This window comes from Pangasianodon hypophthalmus, chromosome 12 (genome assembly GCF_027358585.1).
Source record: "Pangasianodon hypophthalmus isolate fPanHyp1 chromosome 12, fPanHyp1.pri, whole genome shotgun sequence".
NCBI classification, from domain to species: Eukaryota; Metazoa; Chordata; class Actinopteri; order Siluriformes; family Pangasiidae; genus Pangasianodon; species Pangasianodon hypophthalmus.
In genome coordinates, this window is record NC_069721.1 from 20559223 (window position 1) to 20582737 (window position 23515).

The window sequence follows — 23515 nt, forward strand, 5'->3', positions numbered from 1 at the left end:
GCTTGGTCCTCTCCCAGAGCCATGGGATGGGAGCAATCCTGCCTCTCTGACGCTAAAAAAAATGTTGATTATAGTAGTTTTGGAAATTACATTAATGCCATTACACTTCTGTAAAATAATCTGTAATTGTTCAAGATCTGAAGTGATATCAGGCTAAAATAGAGATGAAGATAAAGACTGAAGTAGGACAATGTAGACACAGCAATAATGATTTTCATATTACTATAAATCCACAAACAAGCAATAAATTAATACTTAATTAATGATTTCATAATGATGAATTAATACGTACACTAATCCTTAGCGCATCAGGAACTAATGCAACATATATATTAACACCTTCAGAGTCATATATGAATAGTATTAACTATTAACCTGTTAACTCATTATGTTAATTAATGGCATGACTTGTGGTATTAATAAAATCATCTGAATTGTTTGAATGGATCTACCTCCTCTAAGATCATCATCATCTCCATTTTTATAACATCACACTGATCAAGTGGTTTGATTTGGATCATGTGATGTCACTTGGTGTTGGCTTCACCTTGCAAATTGTCCCAAGTTACTTAAATAGCCTAAAGTTTTGGTCAAACTACACTGTGTACAAAAATACAGTGTAAACGGTGTTTAGTAATACTGCGTAAGTTGTGATATTAATTAACAAAATGCGTTAAGATGTTAGTACATAACTATTAATATTAATGGATATTCATATATGACTCAATTGACTTAATGTTTCCACTTCATTATTAATTCAGCATTATGAAAGCATTAGTTAATCAAGTATTAATCAATGCATATTTGTGGACGTTAGAGTAAAACGTTACTGTGATTTTATCAAAACAGCATGTCAGGGAAATCACCATCATTTATATTTTTGTCAGGAGCTTCAGTTATTGAGTCTGATCTTGTTTTAGCATGAAATATTATTTTAACTGATGTAATAATAGAGACAAATAATGTGTTTCCTGAGACTGAGAGGGAGTTGAACAGATGGCCTGAATACATCAAATTGGGCAACTTTGTTATGAAGAAATGAATAAAACAGGATCCATTATGTAATTCAGTTTGCATATCTCCTGGATATACTCCTGGGATGCCTGAATGCTGTCTGGCCGGTGGTTGATTTCAGCGTTGTGGGCTAATCTGATATTTGGCAGTGGCGGCAGCACATTAGAATGAGATAAGAGGGGATGTCTCACACATTTTAGAGGACTTTTGGTAATTATATAAATTTTTCTCCCCACTGACTCTTCTTCAAATCCTGTTCGTGATTCAGCAAGAAATAAAAATGCCCACAAAACACAAGGTGACACAAAACATCCATGTTTATGCACTAATCGAAAGTTCAGGCTTGTTAACGATCAGTAATGCAGTCATTTTAATATTATCTCTCTATAATGTAGATTTTTAGAGCGGTACATCCTGCTGGCTCTTCTGCTGCATTCTCACGTGTTTACACAGTTTTCTTGACAACCAGTGTGTTGGTAGTAACAACCTTCTATTCGTATGTGTGTGTCTGTGTTTACCATTGATTAGACTGTTATGCAATACATTGAATTACATTTGTCTAAGCTCTCTGTGTGTAAAGAAGAGTTTTCCTTGCGTGCCGAAAGCAGGAAGAAGAGCGAGGTCATATCCTACAGTAAGACAGGGCAAACCCAGTTTGTAATCAAAGGGCTAAACTCACAGATCTTGGTTCAGATTGCCATCAGTCATCGAACAAACAAAATTTCACCCAGTAAATCACACTAATACTTTTTTTATTCCCTTAATCTTGAGTTGTTTGTATTACCATATTGCTGTTGTTTGATCAGTGATTAATCAGTTGGAGAACAAAACTTGTATTTAACTAATAATAATAATAATAATAGTAATAATAATAATAATAATAATGTTTTTATTAGTATTAGTGTTCACACACCAATCATATGCATACACCAATGCAATCTAATGTAACTAAGTATGCACTTTCATAGTTCAGTTTAGCACCTCTTCCCCCCTCCCCCATTGCACAAACCTAAAAAAAAAACTTTGAGCTCACATACACAGAGCTATTAAAGCAGGATTGCTCAGATATGAACTTACATAATCCATCTTAGCAAAATGAGAGAAAACTTGGCTGCCTCAACGCCTACAGCAATTTGCTTCCCAGAATAATACATTTTACATCCAAATTACTCACAGAGCTGTATATAGTTTCAACAGCTACTGTAATAATCACCACTAATGTAGAAGTCAATATAAATTCGACATCAAGTAAATAAACACTCAAAATGGTACATGTAAATATAATAAATGCACTGTTTAAACTTTTCACGTCACAGGATTGTCTTAATATCTTCACATTAAACACAGTGAGAGTTGAAGAAAAAAAAAGATTTGCACAGGATTCTTCTGACAAATGGCTTTTGTGTTTTGGGCAAATACATTACTGTGGTCAATGTCACTGCTTTGAAATTTATAACTGTTTCAACATTTATCACTGTGCCACTTTCTATGAAAACAGCTAAAATACAATAGTGAAAAGCCATGGAATTCAGCAGAGATTCTCATTTTTACCCACAATGCTTTGTTCGCTCATGAAAATACAGCGAGAGCTCTCTATCATGTGACTGTCACTATTTTGTACTGAAACGAGAGAGGAGGGAATAGGTTGGAGAAATAGGACACGGGCAGTGTGTAGTGAAAAGAACCGTAGCTACGTATTTTTATACTGTGCACCACCAGGAATGATGTCATGTTTGAGTTTATTTTTGCTGTTCCTAATAACCATTTGGTTATGGCAAGTTAAAAGAAGCTATATTACTGTGCTTATATTTTGTCCTCGCCCTCCCATACAAATAAATCTATGGAGGTGTGGCCTCTGTGTCTGTCAGTCTTACTAAAGGAAGAGGTGTGGCCTCTGTGTCTGTCAGTCTTACTAAAGGAAGAGGTGTGGCCTCTGTGTCTGTCAGTCTTACTAAAGGAAGAGGTGTGGCCTCTGTGTCTGTCAATCTTACTAAAGGAAGAGGTGTGGCCTCTGTGTCTGTCAATCTTACTAAAGGAAGAGGTGTGGCCTCTGTGTCTGTCAGTCTTACTAAAGGAAGAGGTGTGGCGTCTGTGTCTGTAAGTCTTACTAAAGTAAGAGGTGTGGCCTCTGTACCTGCCAGTATCACTGAAGGAGGTGTGGCCTCTGTACCTGTCAGTTCCACTAAAGGCGGTGTGGCCTCTGTACCTGTCAGCATCACTGAAGGAGGTGTGGCCTCTGTGTCTCTCAGTATCACTGTAGGAGGTGTGGCCTCTGTGTCTCTCAGTATCACTGTAGGAGGTGTGGCCTCTGTGTCTCTCAGTATCACTGTACAAGGGGTGGCCTCTGTGTCTCTCAGTATCACTGTAGGAGGTGTGGCCTCTGTGTCTCTCAGTATCACTGTAGGAGGTGTGGCCTCTGTACCTGTCAATATCACTGCAGGAGGTGTAGCCTCTGTATGTGTCAATATCACTGAAGGAGGTGTGGCCTCAGTGTCTCTCAGTATCACTGTAGGAGGTGTGGCCTCTGTACCTGTCAATATCACTGCAGGAGGTGTAGCCTCTGTATGTGTCAATATCACTGAAGGAGGTGTGGCCACTGTGTCTGTCATTCTCACAAGAGGAGGTGTGGCCTTTGTGTTTGTCAGTCCCAGTAAAGGTGGTGTGGCCTTTGTGCCAGTGTTGGTTTCAGTGAAGGAGGCATTGCAGGTATTTCAGTAATGGAAGGAAAATTGCTTCTTTTAATACATCTACTTTAGTGAATAACCAGACATCTTCTTATAGGTGTAGGCTACCTCTCCATGGCCTCACCGATCAGATTTGGAACAGTTGTCCGTCGTTTTTGTTTCAGCAGTGGCAGTGAAGAAACATTCATCATTAAATATCTTTAACCTCAGAACACCACCTTCCCTTGATGTTGTTCTTCTGCCTGTGGATGAGATGACCACAAAAATTAACTTGTGTTAAACACTTCTTGGCACTGGTTTACACAAAAATGGTCTATTTAAATTTTACCTCAGCAGCAGTGATATGATTAGCTAAATTAGATTCATTTTACTAATCCACTTGCACGAATATTCTCACAATAAGCAACCTATTCAGTACTGACTTTATCCAGACAGCGTACACAGCTTATTTTTAGACATTATTATATATTAGCTGCTGATTTATTTTTTTTTTTTTGTTCTTGGAGAACATTACCAACACAACACAGCTCTACCACGAGGGACTGAATGACCGTTACATAAAGATCCCTGATGGTGTGTTGGCCATCTGTCAGGCTGGCTAAATAGCTGATTTGCTCTGCATGTGAGACACAGGTGCTTTGGACAGCCTGCATGAATTGCAGTCTTTGGATCAATCTCCTATTCGTGGGCTTGAACACACTGGCAGTTGACATGAGTAGTGATTGTGATTAGCTTATGTTCGTTATGGTGGACAAAAGAAGGTCGCATCAAAGACCAGCACTGGATCAGTTTGGAGCTCATGTTCTGCTTGTATTTTCTTTACCGTGTGTGAAAAAATGGATGAGCCTTACAGACTGGAGCAAATTAAATATTTGAATAATTGAAGCAAATACGCTAATATTGATAATGCTGATTATAATGAAAATTAGCCAGGGGTGACATCTGAGCACTATCACCGGATTGAAATGTAATATTTACGTAGGTTCAAGTCAATTTTGATTGCGTTTCCTGCAAGTAGCCTACAAATTAGATTTTCCTGATCATACAGAATATTTTTGCCAACCAGCAAGTGCTTTGATTTGGGTTCTTTGCTGTTGATACATGAAATGTGCTTCAGTTATCATGGTTGTAAATGCAAACAGTTGTCCTAGCATTCAAAAATCACCCAATTGTAGGTAAAGTTGAAGTTATAAAAGCTGTAAAACTGTGACATGTAAATAAAGAATTTATCCTACAGCGGTCTATTACTGGTCTTCTGTATATTGAGCTACCACATGTATCATATCAGTGTGAGATGAGAAACTAGCGTTAGCATGGCATTTCAGGAGAGATAACAGGAACAGAGGATATGCTAACATAGTTACAGCCTAGGAAACTTCACTTCCAGCTAGACTGCTGCCACACACATGCATACACACACGTACAAAGCATAATAGCCTAACGTCATTTTGAGATATGTCATTCTGGGTAAACAGGCTAATCTACAGCTTCTTGGAGGGATGCTGATATCAGAAATTGGTGTTTTACTAGAACTGTAGGAGAAGGAATTAATAATTTTCTTCACAGATTTGAAATGTTGGAAAAAAAATAGCAGTTATACTTTTAGCTTTCCAATTTGCCAATATATAATGTCTTAGGACCTTACTGCAGCCAGGCTTGTTTGGTTTGACCACCTCACTACTGCCAGAGGGTTTTCTCTTTCTGATCTAATTCCAGTCCCGGGTGTCATTCAGCGATATCATTTCACTTATTTTACCAGAATGGCTCAATGCAGAAATATGTCCTTAGGTTTCAGCTCATGAAGGAGAAACAATCCCTCTACAGCATCCATGTGAGCTGCTCAGCGTCACTGCAGGCAGATCAAAACTCCAAGAAGTAATGAAAAAAAGGTTATTGATTCATGACAGACAACCTGAAAATAAAGGTGTGAATAAAGTAAAGGCTTCAGAAATGAAGAATTGTTCAATTGTTTGAACACTATATGGTTCTTCAGATCATATAGTGTTCAAAGCAAGCTTGATCTAGCTGTTTATTAGCAAGATACATCACATTTATGCACAGCCACAGCAAAGCTCTGGAGAATCCATCTATTTCCCAGTCCGGTTCGTAATACTGTATACGTACGTATGTATATGGGTTTAGTAAACATCCCAAATACTGTAACATATAAACCCCATTCCAAATTGTGATGGTCTTCCTGCTAAAGTGCCCACTTTAATGATGTTGACAAGGTACAGGCTTGCGATGCACTAGAAGTGTTGGGGATGCATTGATACAAACCCTTTGGGTGGGTTGCATTCACTGCATTTGCGTGACCCAGTCTGATCTTTGCTATATGATGAAAGTGGACTGCTGGCTTAATGTAGTGCACTTCATTACGAGTGCGGTTCATCACAACCGAGCCTGAGTGTTTTCATGGAAACTTTCCAAATTGCATAGAATATAGTGTGTATATATTATATATACACAAACAAACACACACACATTCTGTCCATTTAGACTCCATGTTACAGGTGTATATCCATCTGTCTGTCTGTTCGTCCATCCCAAAAGACTTAGTCACTACATTTTTAAAAAAATAAATTTTGCCTTGAATGTTTATTTTGTAAAGAAAAGAGCAAATTTTGGTTTCATTCGTTTCTAAAAAAAAATGTAAATGTTTCAAAGAAAAAGTTAGTAATTAAGTAATAGAGCACTTTAAAAAAACATAATGCAGATGATTTCCATGGCTGCACGACAGTGTACCTAAGAGACATGATGAAGTTTTAAAGGTAAAGGAGTGTTTTTCAAATCTCTTTGTGACTAACATAGTATATAAACTCATTTGTAAATTAATGAGTAACCTGACCCATTCGTTATTCACTAAGTACTATGTTATTCTGAGTTTGCCTACAGTTCTACATCAAAATTGCAGAGACCGCCGATTTCTATACAGAAGTCCTCACAGTTAGATAGAGCGCGCGTGATCCATTGCCCTAGTGTTAATTTTGTTAGTAGTGCTACCTGTGGCATGGCAGAGCAGTGTGTAGTGCATCCTCTTCGTAGTGCTAGTGTCTTTGGTTCGAGTCTCAGATCGGGTGATTGCGTGTGGGCATACACATTGTCTTTGCTAATCAAATTAGCTGAACCAAACTGCATTTAAAACTGTGTTCATGTAAATCAATTCACATGGAACCAACAAGTTAAATATAAGAGATGAATTTATGTTGAAGTAACATATTTCATTTGTGTGGAACAGATGTACACATTGGCATGAAGTAAATTCAGTTAACTTTTTTAGTGTAGCTTTTGTAGGCCTACTCCCTTTGGATGTTGTTTTGTGCACTGAAAAAAGTTCTTTGAATTAGATTTACTTGTGTACATTGGTTAAACGTGAATGAATGGATTTGCATTAACACAGTGTGTTTCTGTACAGCTAACATGATTTGATCATGTATATTCAAAGCCCTGGAATAAAATGAACTCTTCACCATAACCCAAGTCAGTCGAGATGCAAAGGAGCAATGCTAACCACTACACTATGGGTACACTGATTCATGGTTACTTGAAGTCATTCATGGTTAATTTGAGTTAGTAGATTTGATATTTGTTTAAATAAAATGTAGTGTAAGCAATTAGTGTATGTTCCACTTAAAAACAAATGTAATTTCTGTTGTAAATTATTGATTACCCTTGAGTTTATAGTCCACTGTGTACACATCCTGTCTATCTGCATCTCTTTATGCTGTTTAAGTCACTGATTCATCTTTTAAATTTACCTCTAGACTGTGAATCAATTGTTTGACTATTGACTCGTGTGGCTTTTTGCCAGATTTGGGCTGGGCAGAGTCAACAAGTAACTACTTACAACTCGTTCATAAAATGTCTGATAATGAAGGCTTTCACAACACAGGCTTGTACTTAATATACATCCTTCTTTAAGTTATTTGTTATTCACTAAGAGCCATCATTATCGATAAACCCACCTGAGTTCAGTTAAAATGATGTTTTGAATGTTTTGCATGGAGAGAGTAATGCAATCCCTCTTACCCAGGCAGCACGGCCAATTTTGCTCTCTTGGTCTCCCGGCTGGCTGGCTTTTGCAATGTTGCGATTCGAACTCTCAATTTTCTGCAATTTCTGCTGTTCCACTCATGAGCCCCATGTCTCAACACTGTTAGTTATACCCTACCATCATTTCTCTGCAATGTATTCAAATGTGGCTGAGTTTGTGCATGTGTGTGTGTGTGTGTGTGTGTTTGTGTGTGGAACAAGTTGCAGATTATAATGCATCAAAATGACAGGTTCAGCAGTTGAATGACAGGAGAGTGGATAGGCATTTGTATGCAAATATACTGACTGTGTGAAGTGTATTGAACTATCGATCCCCCAGGCTCACAGCAGGGTGTATGTGTGTGTGTGTGTGTGTGTGTGTGTGTGTACGGCTGACTGACTGTACACTGCACATGCCTGACGCTTGTCTCTGTTTCTCTCTGCTGCTTTTCAGAAGAGTAAGAGCCTGGAGTGGATGTTGTCTCTTTTCACTGATCACTACAGAGTGAAATAAAACTTTTAAGAAATAGCTCCTAATCCATCTGTTTACTTTGTAATCTAACAATTTAATCAGCTATATTAATGATCATTCTCTATAATTGCTGAAGTATTGCACAGCGTGAAGCTGATTTGTCAGATGATGTTGATTAATTGTTCTATAAGAGCAGCTTTGACAGTAGTTCTGGCTGTAAGGTGAAACCCAGGTTTATATTAATGCACTCCTTTTAATACTTTATCATTTCCATATAATAACAACTTCCACAGGGACTTGGATGCTTGATTAAAATTATGTGCAATTATTGATATGATGAAGTTTTCTGTTTGGAGACATTTATGTAACATGTAGGGAAGGAGTCTCCAGTATTAGTGTCGTAGAAGTCAGAGGTAAAGCTGTGTTTTTGACATCTTCAGGACAGAGTTATTTATGTTTTATAGTTTTTCTATAACATAACAAGTTGCTTTTTTGTCCTAACTTTAGGAGAGAGAAAGAAAGCAAGGCTGGTGAGGAGACAACTGTGTGTAGCTGTTATAATGTTTCATGGACCTTCCACAATGTTAAATGCAACTGTAAATGGTTGAAAAGTGCTAAGTGATGTTTGTGTTAGATCTACTGTAGATCACAAGGAAGGGAAACGTATATCTAGTAGTTTAGTACTTTTAAAACTGCATCCCTGAATAATCCCACAATTGCCTCAAACAGTACCAAATTGTTCAGTGTCTCAAACAGACTTGTGACTGATGTGTCTAATGTAATTTCTGACAATTATGGCACATTTATCTTTGATTTTTTTTGTAACATTGTGTCACAGAACTAAAACCAGTCACCGTGCTTGAAGTTTGAAGGTGGAATCTTGAAGGTTGAAGGTGCAATTGGACCTCAGATGTTATTTATATAATTTTACTTTTTATTTTTTGGACTTCTAAGCTCCTTAGGTACAAATGCTAATACTAAAACAAACACTGGCTACATTTACATGCACATGAAATTCCGTTTAAGGTCTATATTCGGGTTGCAACCATATTCCGAATACGATGTCTATATGCATACTGGCATCGGAATATTCCTGTATACATGGTTGTTATAAGTATGTCTGAGTTGCCATTCCTAAATACCTAGCCTACAGCTAAACATCTGTTAGCACCCATCTTAATCTGTCAGTTGGACTGCACTGTTTACATGACTCAATACTTACTAGAATATTGCCAGTTAATAAATTGTAATTAATATCAATTCCAATATAAATAATAAATTCCAATTAATATCAGAATATGGATGTGCATGTAAACGTAGCCCATGACTTTTGAGGCATTTATTGGGATTTGTGTTTAAAATGTATGACATTTTAAGCACACAGAAAATAAGTGTACAATGTTTTGCTCATTTCAGGACAAAATGTCGTAAAATGAAATGGTAGTCTTTTGCTGCTGAGGCTTCACACTTGGTGAGAATGAATACACCCCTCACTGTTCACTGTGAATCTGGCTTTAAATTATGCTGTGTCGAACAAGTCAGATGATGATTAGAAGTTTCGCTGGATGCATTTCAATCAATGTGGCACAGATTGAGCAACGAGCAAAACATTCAGAATCTGCAGGCAGCCACTCACCTCCTCACTGGTGCACTTTACTGAAACCATGCTGAGCGCATAACACTTGTGTCTTAAACACCTGATTTGCTTTTTATAATTATACTGTATATTTATTCATCCCACTGGGATAGACTGGGGTGCTGGGTGTATTCCAGCTTTCACGCCCAATGTTTCCGGGATAGGGTCCGGATCCAACTCGACCCTGACCGGGATAAAGTGATTACATTTGGAAGGATGAATGGATGGATGGATGGATGGATGGGTGGTCTGTCTCTCTTAAAGTTTTGCACTTCCCAAAAACTGTTTATGCCCAAGTCTCACCCTTGTTTGCGTGCATGATCTCACCCGAATACCAGGACTTTTAATCACAATCTGCTCATACTGAACATCCTTTCAACACACTTAGTTCTGTTTGACTTTATAATATTCAGTTGTAGCAGTGTAATGATGTATAATCCCACTCTCCGCTGTCACCCAGAAGAGGATGGGTTCACTTCAGAGTCTGGATTCTGTCAAAATTTCTTCCGCATGTTATCTCAGGGAGTTTTTCTTGCCACTGTTGTCTGTGGCTTCCTCATTAAGGATCTAAAACTACATTTGCATTTCTGTAAATCTGCTTTGTGGCAGTGTTTAGTTGGGCTAAACAGTCTTGTCCTTGACAAACATTTCACCTTGAAATGGCATGTATTTTGCTATTTTATACTCTATTCCAGTATAGCATAGCATTGAAGGTATAACACTCAGAATTGCTTATCATGGTATACCATCACATCCCAGTGTGAACCAACTTTGAGTAGGTTCACATTTTAATGAACATGACTAACAGAATCAGCAGATCCTACCTCACTGTTCTTGCCTTTCACACATTCTGTGCTCTGATCTCAGCAAATGGAGCAGCTCTGAGGTCTTGAGGTGACCGGACATGCTTGACCTTACTGTGTAACATTCACATTCCGCATAATGTATGGTGACAGCATCACAGTGGGAGGACGAGTGGAACATACTGCAGGTGTACAGTGGCCTTGAAAGGCCTATAAAGTTTTTCAAGCATTTTCAAGAGCTTTAATAGTTCTGTAGAGACTGGACTTGTACAGTGTCCAGACATTCATGAAGAGCCGCTGTATGACAGCAACATGAAAGATTAAACACTGTTCTTAGGAAATCTGGAGAGCCACTACAGCTAAATTATTCAGTTCACTGACACTGTGTGTAAATGTCTTCTATATAGAGCATCACACCTCTAATTTTTGCATGTTAAGTGTTTTGTCATTTCACCTATACCTCTCTTTATGAAGCCATATTATATACAGATCTCTAGCTAAATATATCAGCATTCCATTTTTTTAAATTAAATTAAATCGTGTCAGGTGGCAGGAGAATCAGTTGGTGTTTGGCATTGACTCCAATAAGGCACAAGCTTTGAAGTTTTGACCCTCATTTGTTCCTGTACCTCATCTGTGCTCTTTGATGAAAGGAGATAAGGTGAGAGAGAGGCCACCCTTTCATCTGATTAATCCCAGTTCTCTCTGTCTCTTGAACATGTGTGTGTAGGTAGATGGAGATAGAGAATTTACTGATGTTCAAAAGTAGATATTTAATGTTTGTCATTGCTACTGATTTTAAGTAGTTCATGTAATGTCAACTGTTATAATAATGTATTCTACAAAAATGAATTAATGTCATTCTGCGAAGAAGAGCCTCACAGTCTGTACTATAGCGCCAGACTAATATAACGATTAACCATTAAAGTCAGCCAGTATGGCTCTAGAATGCCACAATAGGAAAGCATGTGCCCTGTCTTTGAGAGATTGCAAGTTTGGATCCAGACAGTCCCAGTGGGATTGAAGAAAGCATAATGGGACCTGATGTCTGGGTTGGAACAATGCCATTACTCTGTCCCATCAATCATAACAACAGTAGCCAATCGTGGGTGTCTGTGAGTTCATGTATATGGAAGAGGGTAGCTGTCGTGCAGTAATGAAGAACTAACTAGTGGCAGGGAATTGGCAATGGAGAAAATGGGGTAAAACCCATATTTTTCTAAAGTCATTTGTGTTCTCCTAGATGACTGTGACAGCATCAGGATTTAACCTCATAAAATCCTGGTCCTCTTGAAAAAGGTCATCTTCAGATGAGGAAGCTACGCTCGGCGCTGCATACCGAGTAACATGATTGATTCAATTTGTCACATTACTTCTTGTTTCTACTTTCATGATGGCTGGTTATTAGGGTTACTGATATATAAAACCAGAGTGGCTCCATGTTTGCTGGTTTTCTTGCATGATGGCATGCCATGCATCCAAAAAGCATTGTTATCTTATTTAATTTATATGTGTGAAGTCAGTATAACTTAGTTGGTTGTTTCGAAAAATATGCATTCCAAAATTATACATGTCTCTGAGCTTGGCAGAGAGAAAAAGCGGCCATGCCAGTGAAGCAATCACTAAATTAAACGGAACTATTGTACATTAGAGCTATATCAGCATCTTGGAAATGACCCGATGGATGGATGGATGGATGGATGGTACAATATACAATATAATTCTGAGCTTTAGTATAAAACATAGCGTGAAGTCCACTGTGTAATATAATAGCATTCTAGAAACTCTGAGGTCCACTATACAATATAATAGTGTTCTAGACCCTGTGAAATACACTATAAAACCTAGTACCATTCTAGAACCTTTGATATGCACCATTCAAAATAATGGCATTCTAGAACCAATGAAGTACATTATACATGTACAGCATAATAACATCTAGAATCTGTAAAGAACAGTACACATCATAGTGACATCTAGAACCTGTGAAATACATACTGCAAAAATATGTCGTAGAACTCGTGAAGTGCATTATACGACATGATGGCATTCAGACTTAGACAACATACTACCATTCTAGAACATGTGAGGTACACTATACAACATGATGGTGCTCTAAAACCTGTAAAGTGCACTTTATAACATAATGGCATTCTAGAACCTGTGAACTGCACTACACAACATACTGCTGTTTTAAAAACAATGAAGTGCAGCATACATCATAAAGGTCTTCTGTGCACTGTACAAGACAACATTCTAAAACAGTCAAGCGTTGAATCTGATACAGCTTCAGACACATCTTATGCCCTCGTAATCTTTCTCCAACACACACCCCTTAATGAAAAGTCACATTTAGAACCTAAGCAATTCTTAAGGTGCAGTAGAGTAGAAAAATGGAGGTGTCCTGACCTCGATTTCTCCTCCACTCGGGTGTAAATATTATTTTCCATGTTTTAATCCAGAGGAGTAGTTGTCTGACTGCCAGAAGTTGTAACTGCCAGTATGAAGTGTGTCATGATTTATGATGCGTTGCATTGCTTTTGACACAGAGCACAGAGAAATACACAGGGATTTTAGCCTCAGATCTCTGTTTTACTGCAAGAAAATTTTCCTTTATATTAATTTCCTTTTCTGTCCCCCCCCCTTTCTCTCTCTCTCTCTCTCTCTCTCTCTCTCTCACAATCTGATTTCATCCATAAAGTAGAACCTATGGAATCTGGCATTTATTTGCTCTTTAGCAAGCTGGTGTTTGGTATAAACACAAATCTGGTTAAGAATTAGACATGAAATTGAAAAATGGAAAACCAATAATAATTTGGCTATTATCCACTATTATAATAGTGTGTATTCCATGCCAAACTCCCTCTTCTCTTACTTATCCAGTCTTTCCCTGCAAAAAAAAAAGATAAGGTAAAACCTACTCTAAGATTACAGTAAGGTATATGATAATTAAAGCTATGTCTAGACATTTTAACTCATTTCAAGCTTGAAATTGTCTTGTTTTATTGGCAGATATTTTTTTCCTAATTTTAAGCACGTACAGTATTTCTAGAAAGAAGAAAAATTGTCTGCCAATAGAATAAGAAAGATTAAAGCTTGAAATAAGTAAAAGCATCTAAAAACAGGCTGAACAATCTTATATTAGATTTAGATTTATAATAATCTCATTATAGGAAATATTATACATTTTTCCATGTTCAAGATATTTTCACTTGCTAAGATACCATTTATGCAGTGTTTTCATTTATTTGTTTTCATTTGTTCTCCACCTCCCCTTTTAATTCTTATGCCCCTCTCTCTTTCTCCATCTTTCTTACCTTGTGTTCTCTTGGCTATCCTACTGGTGCACTGCTGTCAAGTCCCCTGCTGCTTTACCTGACATGGAATTTCATGTTCCCTCATTTCCGGCATCCTGGCTCGACCTTTCTTTCTCCCTGCAGGTGGCTATTTATGTATGCCAGAACTTATGAGCAAGCACATTTCCGGTGTGCAGCCACTCTACTCCCTCACTACTCAGTGGCATCTGAATGAGTTTTGCCTGCAGTGACTACAGGGCAGCTTGATATGCATAATAAAACTTTATTAAAAATATACTGTAACTCAGTTCACAGTTCGTAAGGGTGGAAACCTCACCAGTAGATTTACTAGCACCAAAATGTGCACCAGAATGCATGTCATTCTAAATACTGAAGCTGAACAATAATATGTTTCGTGCCTACCTGAATCGACGTGTGTGGTTTGTTAACTGGCCAAATCCATAAAAAAGTGTACTTGTCACATGTCACCATCGTCCCATCATAGAGTGTGGTTGTGATTACTTTTTTTTGGGGGGTATTTTCCTACCCTTTCTTAAGACTTTATTGGCAGGAAATGGAATTAAATCCAGCTACATTGCCTTCACTCATTCAAATTCAAATCTAATCTCAACTCAATCTCAACTCAAATCTCTTAGGAGATCAGATTGCCTGAGAGATAACAAGATAGCAACAAGTGTAACTACAGGTTAGTTACAGGTGTTGTTAGCAGTGTCCTAATTTCATTTTCCAGATTAAATAACACTATGTGGTATCACTAAAGACACACATACTAAATGTATGTGTCTCCACTACATATTGTAGCAAGTATAAAGAAAAAACTTCTCATAGAAATACATCGAAATGTTTTACCAAAGAGCAGCAACCTGACTATGTTTCTAGAATGCCTGTAACCTCTCAGAAAATGAACAAGTGCACTAATTTATGGGGAAAAGGTTAATGAGGTGCAGGTGAGACTGATCAGCATTCTGAGTTGCCAGTGTGACACTTCTGACTGAATTACCATAGGAACCATGGCTAAGAATGCTAAAATAAAATCACGTTTTTAAAGCTAACTTTTTATTCATCTATCTATCTATCTATCTATCTATCTATCTATCTATCTATCTATTATTTTTCCTTACTCCTTATTCTTATACTTATTATACTTATCATTTTTATACTCCTTAATCCTGCATTGCAATTTTACCACTACCGCTGGATTCATACGCAAAATCTGAAAAGTATATGTACTTTATAGAGAACATATTATAGAAAGGTACGTTACTGCTTATGTTTTCTGGGGATTTTTGTTTGGAAAATTTTCTTGACACATTTTACTGCATCCTTTTTTTTTTTTTTTTTTGTTACTGGAATATTTTTTTCTGCAATTCACTTCAAAAAATTCACCCTTAGCCAATCCCACTCCGAGCTTGGCATTTCATTTAAAATTCAGAAGCTAAGGATTAATTTCAGAAAAACAAGAAAAAAATAAAAGAGACAGAATATATTTTTGGAACATTGGGCTGGATTTAATGGTTTTATATTTTTGGACTATATTAATACTTTTGATGTTTTAATAGCTCTTGTAATTGATTGTCCAGTTAAGGTTTACACCAACTAGGATTACACTGGGACAGACTATTTATTCTAGCTTTATTTTCACCCTGTTGGTATTAGGAAATTGCTGTTCTTTTTTTGTTCATTAATTGTCTTTCTATGTGGCTAAACACTTACTGTTTCTCTCTGTCAGCTTTATCCTCAGAATATGCCCAGACATCATCATGAATCTGACACTGAGCACCAAGCCTGGATTCTTCCTCACCAACAGCTCTCCTGGAATGAGAGATTATCCCGACATTGCCGTCATTCCTCAAGACTTCTGGCCAGAGGGTGACAGTCATCAAGCCAACGTCTCCCTCCGCACACGGGGCGCCAACCTGACCAGCTCCCCAAATGCCACTATCACACCCACTGTGGTGTATGATCCTCTAGGTGGACACTCTGTCTGGCAAGTCATCATTATTGTACTACTAACAGGGTCATTGTCCCTGATCACAATCATTGGAAATATCTTGGTGGTTGTGTCATTTAAAGTTAACAAACAGCTGAAGACAGTGAATAACTATTATCTGCTCAGCCTGGCCTTTGCTGACCTCATTATTGGCATATTGTCAATGAATCTCTACACTACCTACATTATCATGGACAGGTGGGCACTTGGAAACTGGGCATGTGACTTATGGCTGGCTATTGATTATGTGGCTAGCAATGCCTCTGTCATGAACTTGCTGGTAATCAGCTTTGACAGATACTTCTCAGTCACAAGGCCACTTACATACAGGGCCAAACGGACCACTAAAAGAGCAATGACCATGATTGGCCTTGCCTGGTTTATTTCCTTTGTGCTCTGGGCCCCTGCCATCTTGTTCTGGCAGTACTTTGTGGGGAAACGAACAGTACCTCCAGGAGAGTGCTACATCCAGTTTCTCTCAGAGCCTATTATCACATTCTGCACTGCAATCGCAGCCTTCTACCTGCCTGTGACCATCATGACAGTCCTATACTGGCGGATATATAAAGAGACAGAGAACCGATCCAAGGACCTGGCAGGGCTGAAGGGCTCAGGGAACCAGGTCAAGCAAAGCAGCGAAGAGGAGTCTGCTGCAATGATGCCCTCAAGAGACAGCTCTTACAGTTGTGTCAACGAAGGCCTAAACCAGCCTGTTCAAAAGGACTCTGAGAAAAAGATAGGAAATAGTTGCCACTTCTGGCTGCTAGGTCGCAGTGGTCAAAAAGGTTGCAGCACTGGTGACCAAGAACACAGCAGTAGTGATAGCTGGAATAACAATGATGGTGGAGCATCAATGGACCAGTCAGATGAAGAGGAACAGGATGAAGAAGGTGCCAATGCAAGGGCCATTTACACCATTGTGGTGGACATGCCTGAAGTGACGGCAGACAGCAACTCTGGGACACCTAAGCAAGGACAGCTAAAGCCTGAAAACATGGCTGTAGAAAAACCTTCTAGAAAAGGCTTTTCCAAAACTCCCACCCAGTCCTTGCCCACCATGGACAACTCTAAGCCTTGTGGGAGCTCTTCTGCCTCAAAATCACCTTCAGTACCTCTGTCCTTTAAGGATGAAACTATGGCAAAGGATTTGGTCTCAAAGGCCAAGACGCAAGCCAACAAGCGCAAGAAGGTATCACTTGTCAAAGAGAAAAAAGCAGCACAGACATTAAGTGCCATCCTCCTTGCCTTCATCATCACCTGGACTCCATATAACATCATGGTCCTTGTAAATACATTTTGTGATAACTGTATCCCTGTGGGACTGTGGGCTCTGGGATACTGGCTGTGCTATGTGAATAGTACAGTGAACCCTATGTGCTATGCACTGTGTAACAAAAACTTCCGCATCACCTTCAAAATGATCCTGATGTGCCAGTGGGACAGACAGAAACAGAATAAGCCTCACCTTCTACAGAAGCCAGCAGTAGTGGCCTACAGGAAGAAGTAACTAATGTACAGATAAAATGAGACATCAGATTTCAGAGCGTAGACTGTTATGAACTGCTGGGTCGACCTTTCATCGTTGCCAGTGTTAAGATTTGCAACACTAAAGCGTACCCTTAGAAAAATAGTTCCTCAATGTCTCTTTGGATAGGTAGGGTTCTTTACTTCCTAAAGAGGTTGTACTTGAAACCCACTTTAAGAAGGAACAATCCACCCCCTGCCCCTCGTTGTGTGGTTCAAAATAGACCCTTTAAGGGTTCCCCAGAGGGACCAGCTATCCCTTAAGGGTTCTAGATTTTACTTTTTTTTCCCGTGTGTATCGCCTTCGGTGTCTGTCAAAAGGGCTGTTGGGTTTGTAATTGTAGAAGTACGCTATTAGAAAAGAGGTTTCCTCAAGGGTTTCTCTTTATAGTTCTAGAATTATAAAGTGCTTCTACAGGACCCAGTGCGGAAAGGGACTGGTGCTTAAGAGTTCACCCTAGAAGGACAAATCAGATAACCTTTTTGGGATACTAGATCAAACCTTTTTTCTTAGAATGAATGTGATTGATTAGTGCCTCTATTCTAACTATGTGTTGAAGGTCATGTGGGGAAATATTACACAGCCTCCTACTGTACCAGCCGAGTGAGAGGTGAGCCAACATGGCACTTCTTTTTTATCTTTGGTGTAAACTGTTGAAAAGAAAGTAAACCTTTCTGCGCTGTATGCTGGTGTTTTGTTTCTGATATATTTGGCCATTGTCTGTAGTGACCATCACTGACGCATACTCTTAGAAAGAAAGGTTCTTTGGATAGTTGAGGGTTCTTCGCATCTGAAAGGGGTTCCACATGAAATCCTATCTGATAGAGAAACATAATTTTGGGGGAGTTCTTTAAAACCTTTCAAAACTTTCTCAGAGGGGCAAACCAAATAATTGCCAAGGGTTCTAGGTTTAACCTTTTATCTTTTCTAAGTGTGTACGTAGTAGTTAGGGTGTATTGTGTTTTATCAAAGATGCAGTGTTTTCCACACAGAAATTGTTGTATGAAGCTGCTTATATATGAATTGTATGAGGTGGTATTTATCAGATTTTAGACAAGTAAGTGCTTTTGTTGATGTCCTCCTTATGCAGCCTGCTGTTCATTCTGTACAAATCATTTTATATTTTTCAAAGGTTTATTCAGATAAGGACTCTTTTAAGGTGTATTTTGGGGAGCATGTTTTGCAATAAAGACAAAATTAAGTGTTTTCTTGCTAGAAAAAAAGAAGGTAATTTTAAATTTTGTAAAATTTTTCATTTTTAAAAGGTTTTTTTTTTTTTTTTTTTTAAGATAACATAAAATGTTCTGGGGCTGTATTCCCAAAGAATCTTAAGACTGAAAGTAGCTCCACACTGGCTGATTTAAGACAAAAATTAAATATTAATTAATTGTGATATTCATCTTCCTCATTTTTTTCTGTTAGTGAATAATTCACAAAGCATTTTAGCTCTAAAAGCATGTCGTAGGAATAGTCCAAAGGTCACATATAACTGAATCACGGACCAATCTAACATCGCTGATGGCGATTGACTGCACAGTGTTCATGTATTTGATGTATATCATGACATACAGGTTTTAAAAAGGTATGATTTGAATTGTGGGGGTGTTTCAATGATTTTGGAGTTTTAAGGACAGCCACCTCACCTATTACGTATTGCACTACTGCCAGAGATCAAAGTTTCCACAATTCTTTGCTACTTGGTCTGATGAAAATTGCAGTTATGCAGCAAAGATGAACTGCAAATATAATCTGCAAGTCATGTTTTACATCAAACAATAAATGCCCTCTCCATGCTATGAACAGTTGAGTTGCTGCTACTGATGATGTCATTTTTCATAACTGAATATCAACAGTGATGTTCAGTGATTGGCTGATGTAGAGGTCTTCATGGTAATCTAAAATGGAAACTAATTGCGTGATGTCATATTACAAAAAAATTGTTGTCCAATTCATACCACATGGAAACAAAAATCTAAATGCTCATATGTGGTTCAGATGTTTACAGACTACAGAGCCATGGGGACACTACTACTGGATGGATGGAAGGGTGGAAGGCTTGATGGATGGATGGATGGATGGATACACTACTACACTGCTAGATATGGAGTATCTACATTGATGCGCTAATTAATTGTACATAAAAATCCTGTCGTTAATACACATCCATAGGTTGCAAACAATTTATGTGAGCATTTATGTATGCTAATAAACAGCAGCACTTTCCTATTATTATTATTATTATTATTATTATTATTATTATTATTATCCATCCATCCTGCTTATCCTACACAGGGTTGCGGGGAACTTGGGGGACAAGGCAGGGGTGGCATCACAGGGCAGAGTGCCAACCCATCACAGGGCACAGTCGAGCACACACTCACAAGTTTGGAAACGGCAATCATCCTACAGCACATGTCTTTGGACTGGGGAGGAAACTGGCGTACCCAGAGGAAACCCCCGAAGCACGGGGGGGGAACATGCAAGCTCCGCACACACAGGGCGGAAGTGGGGCTTAAACCCCTAACCCTGGAGGTGCAAGGCAAACGTGTTAACCACTATTATTATTATTATTATTATTATTATTATTATTCATTTTCTATTGAATTTATTTATTTGGGTGTATTGCACAGACTAAAACTTCATCAGCCAATCACTGTTGATACTAATATCACTGTTTCTTACTAAAAGTTCCTTTTATGTGATGAAGTCCCGGCCAGGGTGTATTCCTGCGTTTCGCCCAGAGTTCCCAGCATTGGCTCAGGAAGCTCAGGAAGCACCTCAGCCCTGCCTAGGATAAAGCAGTTAGTGCTTAGAAGGTGAAGGAATGAAGGAAGTTCCACTTAGCAGTTTTGTATGTAGATTTTAAAGGGAAGCTCTTATATAGGATTTTTGTGCCATTTAGAAGGACATTTGAAGAGTAAAATAAGATTATTTGTGAATATGACCCCCTTATACCAATATGATGATCAATGCTGCCCTCTAGTGGATGTATGCAGAGACAAATAAACAACACCTGTGGACAAGCATTCAAGGATTAGTCTAAAAATGTAGTCACACAATCAGGATCACTACTATTTCTCTCTTTTTTGTGTTTATAATGATGTTTTTATCTAAAAGACATGTTCTAACATGTCTTTCTAAGAGCTGATTAATAAAGTAATAGGCACAGTAAGCTCTCTTCTGTATACAAATATTATTGTAAACTATTATTATTATTATTATTATATTTTACACAACCTTTTATTCGAGAATTTAGAGCATTGGGTGAAATTTCTAAATTAAAGCCATCATCTCTTTACAAATAAAAGATTAAACTAGCTTTGCCATCTTTGTTTTTTTCCCCTTTGTGTTATTTTGTGTTACAATAATACGAAAAGAACTTGACTACAAATGTATCTATAATGACATGTCCTATTGTATGATATTTTTGGATGATATTTATGTACAGTTATGTACATTACAAAACAAAATTACTGAAGAAAAAGCTATTTTTATTGTATTTAAAATGTTATAATGTGGATAAAAACTCAGTGTTTCTGTAAGCAGACTCATACACACTAGAATTTTCAATTTCAATATTATTTGTTATGATTCATTCATTTCATCAGTATCATGCTTTTCTCTTATTAGAGTTTATTTAATGACTGTAGTATGTATGTGTGCAAATTCTGTTGCCTATTTAGATTTATTTTGGGGCAGTGGTTAAGGTTCTGAATACATTATGGTCAAAAATAATCCTTCTCTCAGACACTTTTAATCAGCGCTGTATCCAAAACTAGGAATGTGCTAGAACAAGACCTTGTACAATGTTTGGTGCATTTGTCCAAAATTGTATTCCAGTTTTATTCAAACGTATAGAACAAGATTTAAGATTTGAAATCTTAGGTTTACCTCTTATACAGTCAAGTGCAAATGTTTGCATCCCCTTAGGACAACATAAAGAATACAAAGAGTTATTATTTACAGCAACATCGCATTTAGTGTAAGCATACTGTAGTGTGTAGTAACACACACACACAGCCATTTATCAGCGCTGAAAATTTAATGCATTTATTTTTGTTTTCTTTTTAGAATGAAAAAAGTGAAAAGGGAACACATAGAAATACAAATATATATCACTGAAATTCACAAATCAGTTATTGAACATAATAACCCACAATTTAGGACAAAAAGTGTATTAAAATAAATAGAAATCAAACAAAATTAATAAAGACTAAAGCAAAAATAGCTCTTCCTTTACTTTTTTTTTTTTTTTTTCAAATAATGAAGTCTACAGATGATAAACCAGCTGTTAAGAAGCTGTGGTAGGAGTGTTAACATGAAGTGGATCCTAACTTTAAATGAACTGCAGCACTTTTGTAATAAAAGAACCTCAGCCATTTCAGTTTCCTTCAGAGTGTATATACTATAGCACAAATATATATTTAAAAAAATTGTATTATTGTTCTACATTTTTTCATGTTAACACATTTGAGAAAGAGTGCTTAAGTTACCACTTAATCTCTATTAAATATTTCTGCAGTCCATGAAAAGTTAAATATTTCAAATAGAAGTAGTAGAAATATTTCATAGATCAAAGCCTGACAAATTATTTATATATATTTATTTATTAATTTATATGAAAAGAAAATTGTGGAAATTAATGATGAATCTTCTAGAATATTCCTCAGGATATAATTGTGACAGGACTAATTATAACTGAATCATGTTGAGCACCTTTTGGAGAATTGAATTATGAATTATAAAGCAGAAATACATTTTTCTTTTCCTTCACTCTGACATCGGAGTGTAACGATCCGACGATTTGGATGAAATGAATCGCGGCAACAATCATGAATCATGAATCAAGAATAGATTATTATTGATTATAATTTATTATAAATTGATTATGATTGAAAAAAGGACAGATGACTGGTGTGTAAAATTAACTCATATTTTAGTGTAAATAGGCTAGATGATCTGCCCATTATCCTGACAATTCCTATATCATCATTATTCACAAATAACAGTAGGCCTACCTCTAATTCACGTATTGTTCATAGGCTATTAAATCAAAGTAGCAGATTCAGTGGTATTGTCAAATATCGAATAATATCATAATGTGTGGACGCCTGAGGTTTACACTGCTAAACCATGGGGGTGTGCAGACTTTTGCACTTGAATGTACTATAGGTATCTGAAAACTGATAACCAGAGTTAATAAGGATGTTTTGTTAAATCCACTAGTAAGAATGGATCAATAAATCTCTGTCCTCTCTAGTCATATTCATGTTCATGCCACTCTATGTTTCAAAAATAGTGTAAACTCAGGCATGACTGGACAAGAGGAACCTTTAATCTCTTAATGCTCTGTTATTTACCATCAGGATTTTACATGCCTAGTAAATTATCAGTATAATAATGTGAACTTTTTTATGACACCCCTCATATATGCATTATGCATCACCTGATTTTTATCAAACCAGAAATTCAGAGTTAAGACCAGTTAACCATGTTGCTGACTTTCTTGCTTTTTCCCCATAAAGCCTTCTTTCTATGTCCTTTTTTTTTTTGTTTGTTTAGAGATCATTTATGGCATGCATGACAGCTTTTGTAATCAGACTATTCTTAAATGGCTATTTTCACGTTTTGTCTTACTTGAGAACCTTTCCTTTCATATTTAAGAGCGGTGATGTGTATGCACCTCTCACATCCGTGGGGACGTGATCTCAAACTGTGAAGTGTGTTTTAATGTTGTAACACAGCCTTTGTGCTTATCTGCAGAGATTTAGACACACAATGGCAGTTGATTTGTATGAATGTTTCTTATTGTATCGTTGTTATGGTTCATTTTCTCATTAAATATTAAAAATGAACAACTGTGTGTGTGTGTGTGTGTGTGTGTGTGTGTGTTTTTCTTTTTCTCTTCTCTCATCTCACTGGGTGTCAGTGACAGGATCAGGCCACTAGGGGTCAGGGCTGTACCGATTCAGCCAGAAAACACACTTCAGCTGCATGACATTTTCAGCTTTTAGAGATGAAGAACGAAATGAGACATTTAAG

At 37.5% G+C, this 23515-nt stretch overlaps 1 protein-coding gene across 1 annotated transcript in view; it reads left to right on the top strand.

Moving 5' to 3' along the window:
* Nucleotides 1-23361, top strand: part of chrm3b (cholinergic receptor, muscarinic 3b) — a 104799-nt gene extending 81438 nt beyond the window's left edge. Inside the window, exon 3 of the mRNA XM_026914594.3 lies at nucleotides 15688-23361. Within this exon, the coding sequence (XP_026770395.1) occupies nucleotides 15719-17455 (1737 nt within the window). The 5' untranslated portion in view covers nucleotides 15688-15718 and the 3' untranslated portion in view covers nucleotides 17456-23361. The remainder of the gene's footprint in view (nucleotides 1-15687) is intronic.
* Nucleotides 23362-23515: the final 154 nt, after the last annotated feature.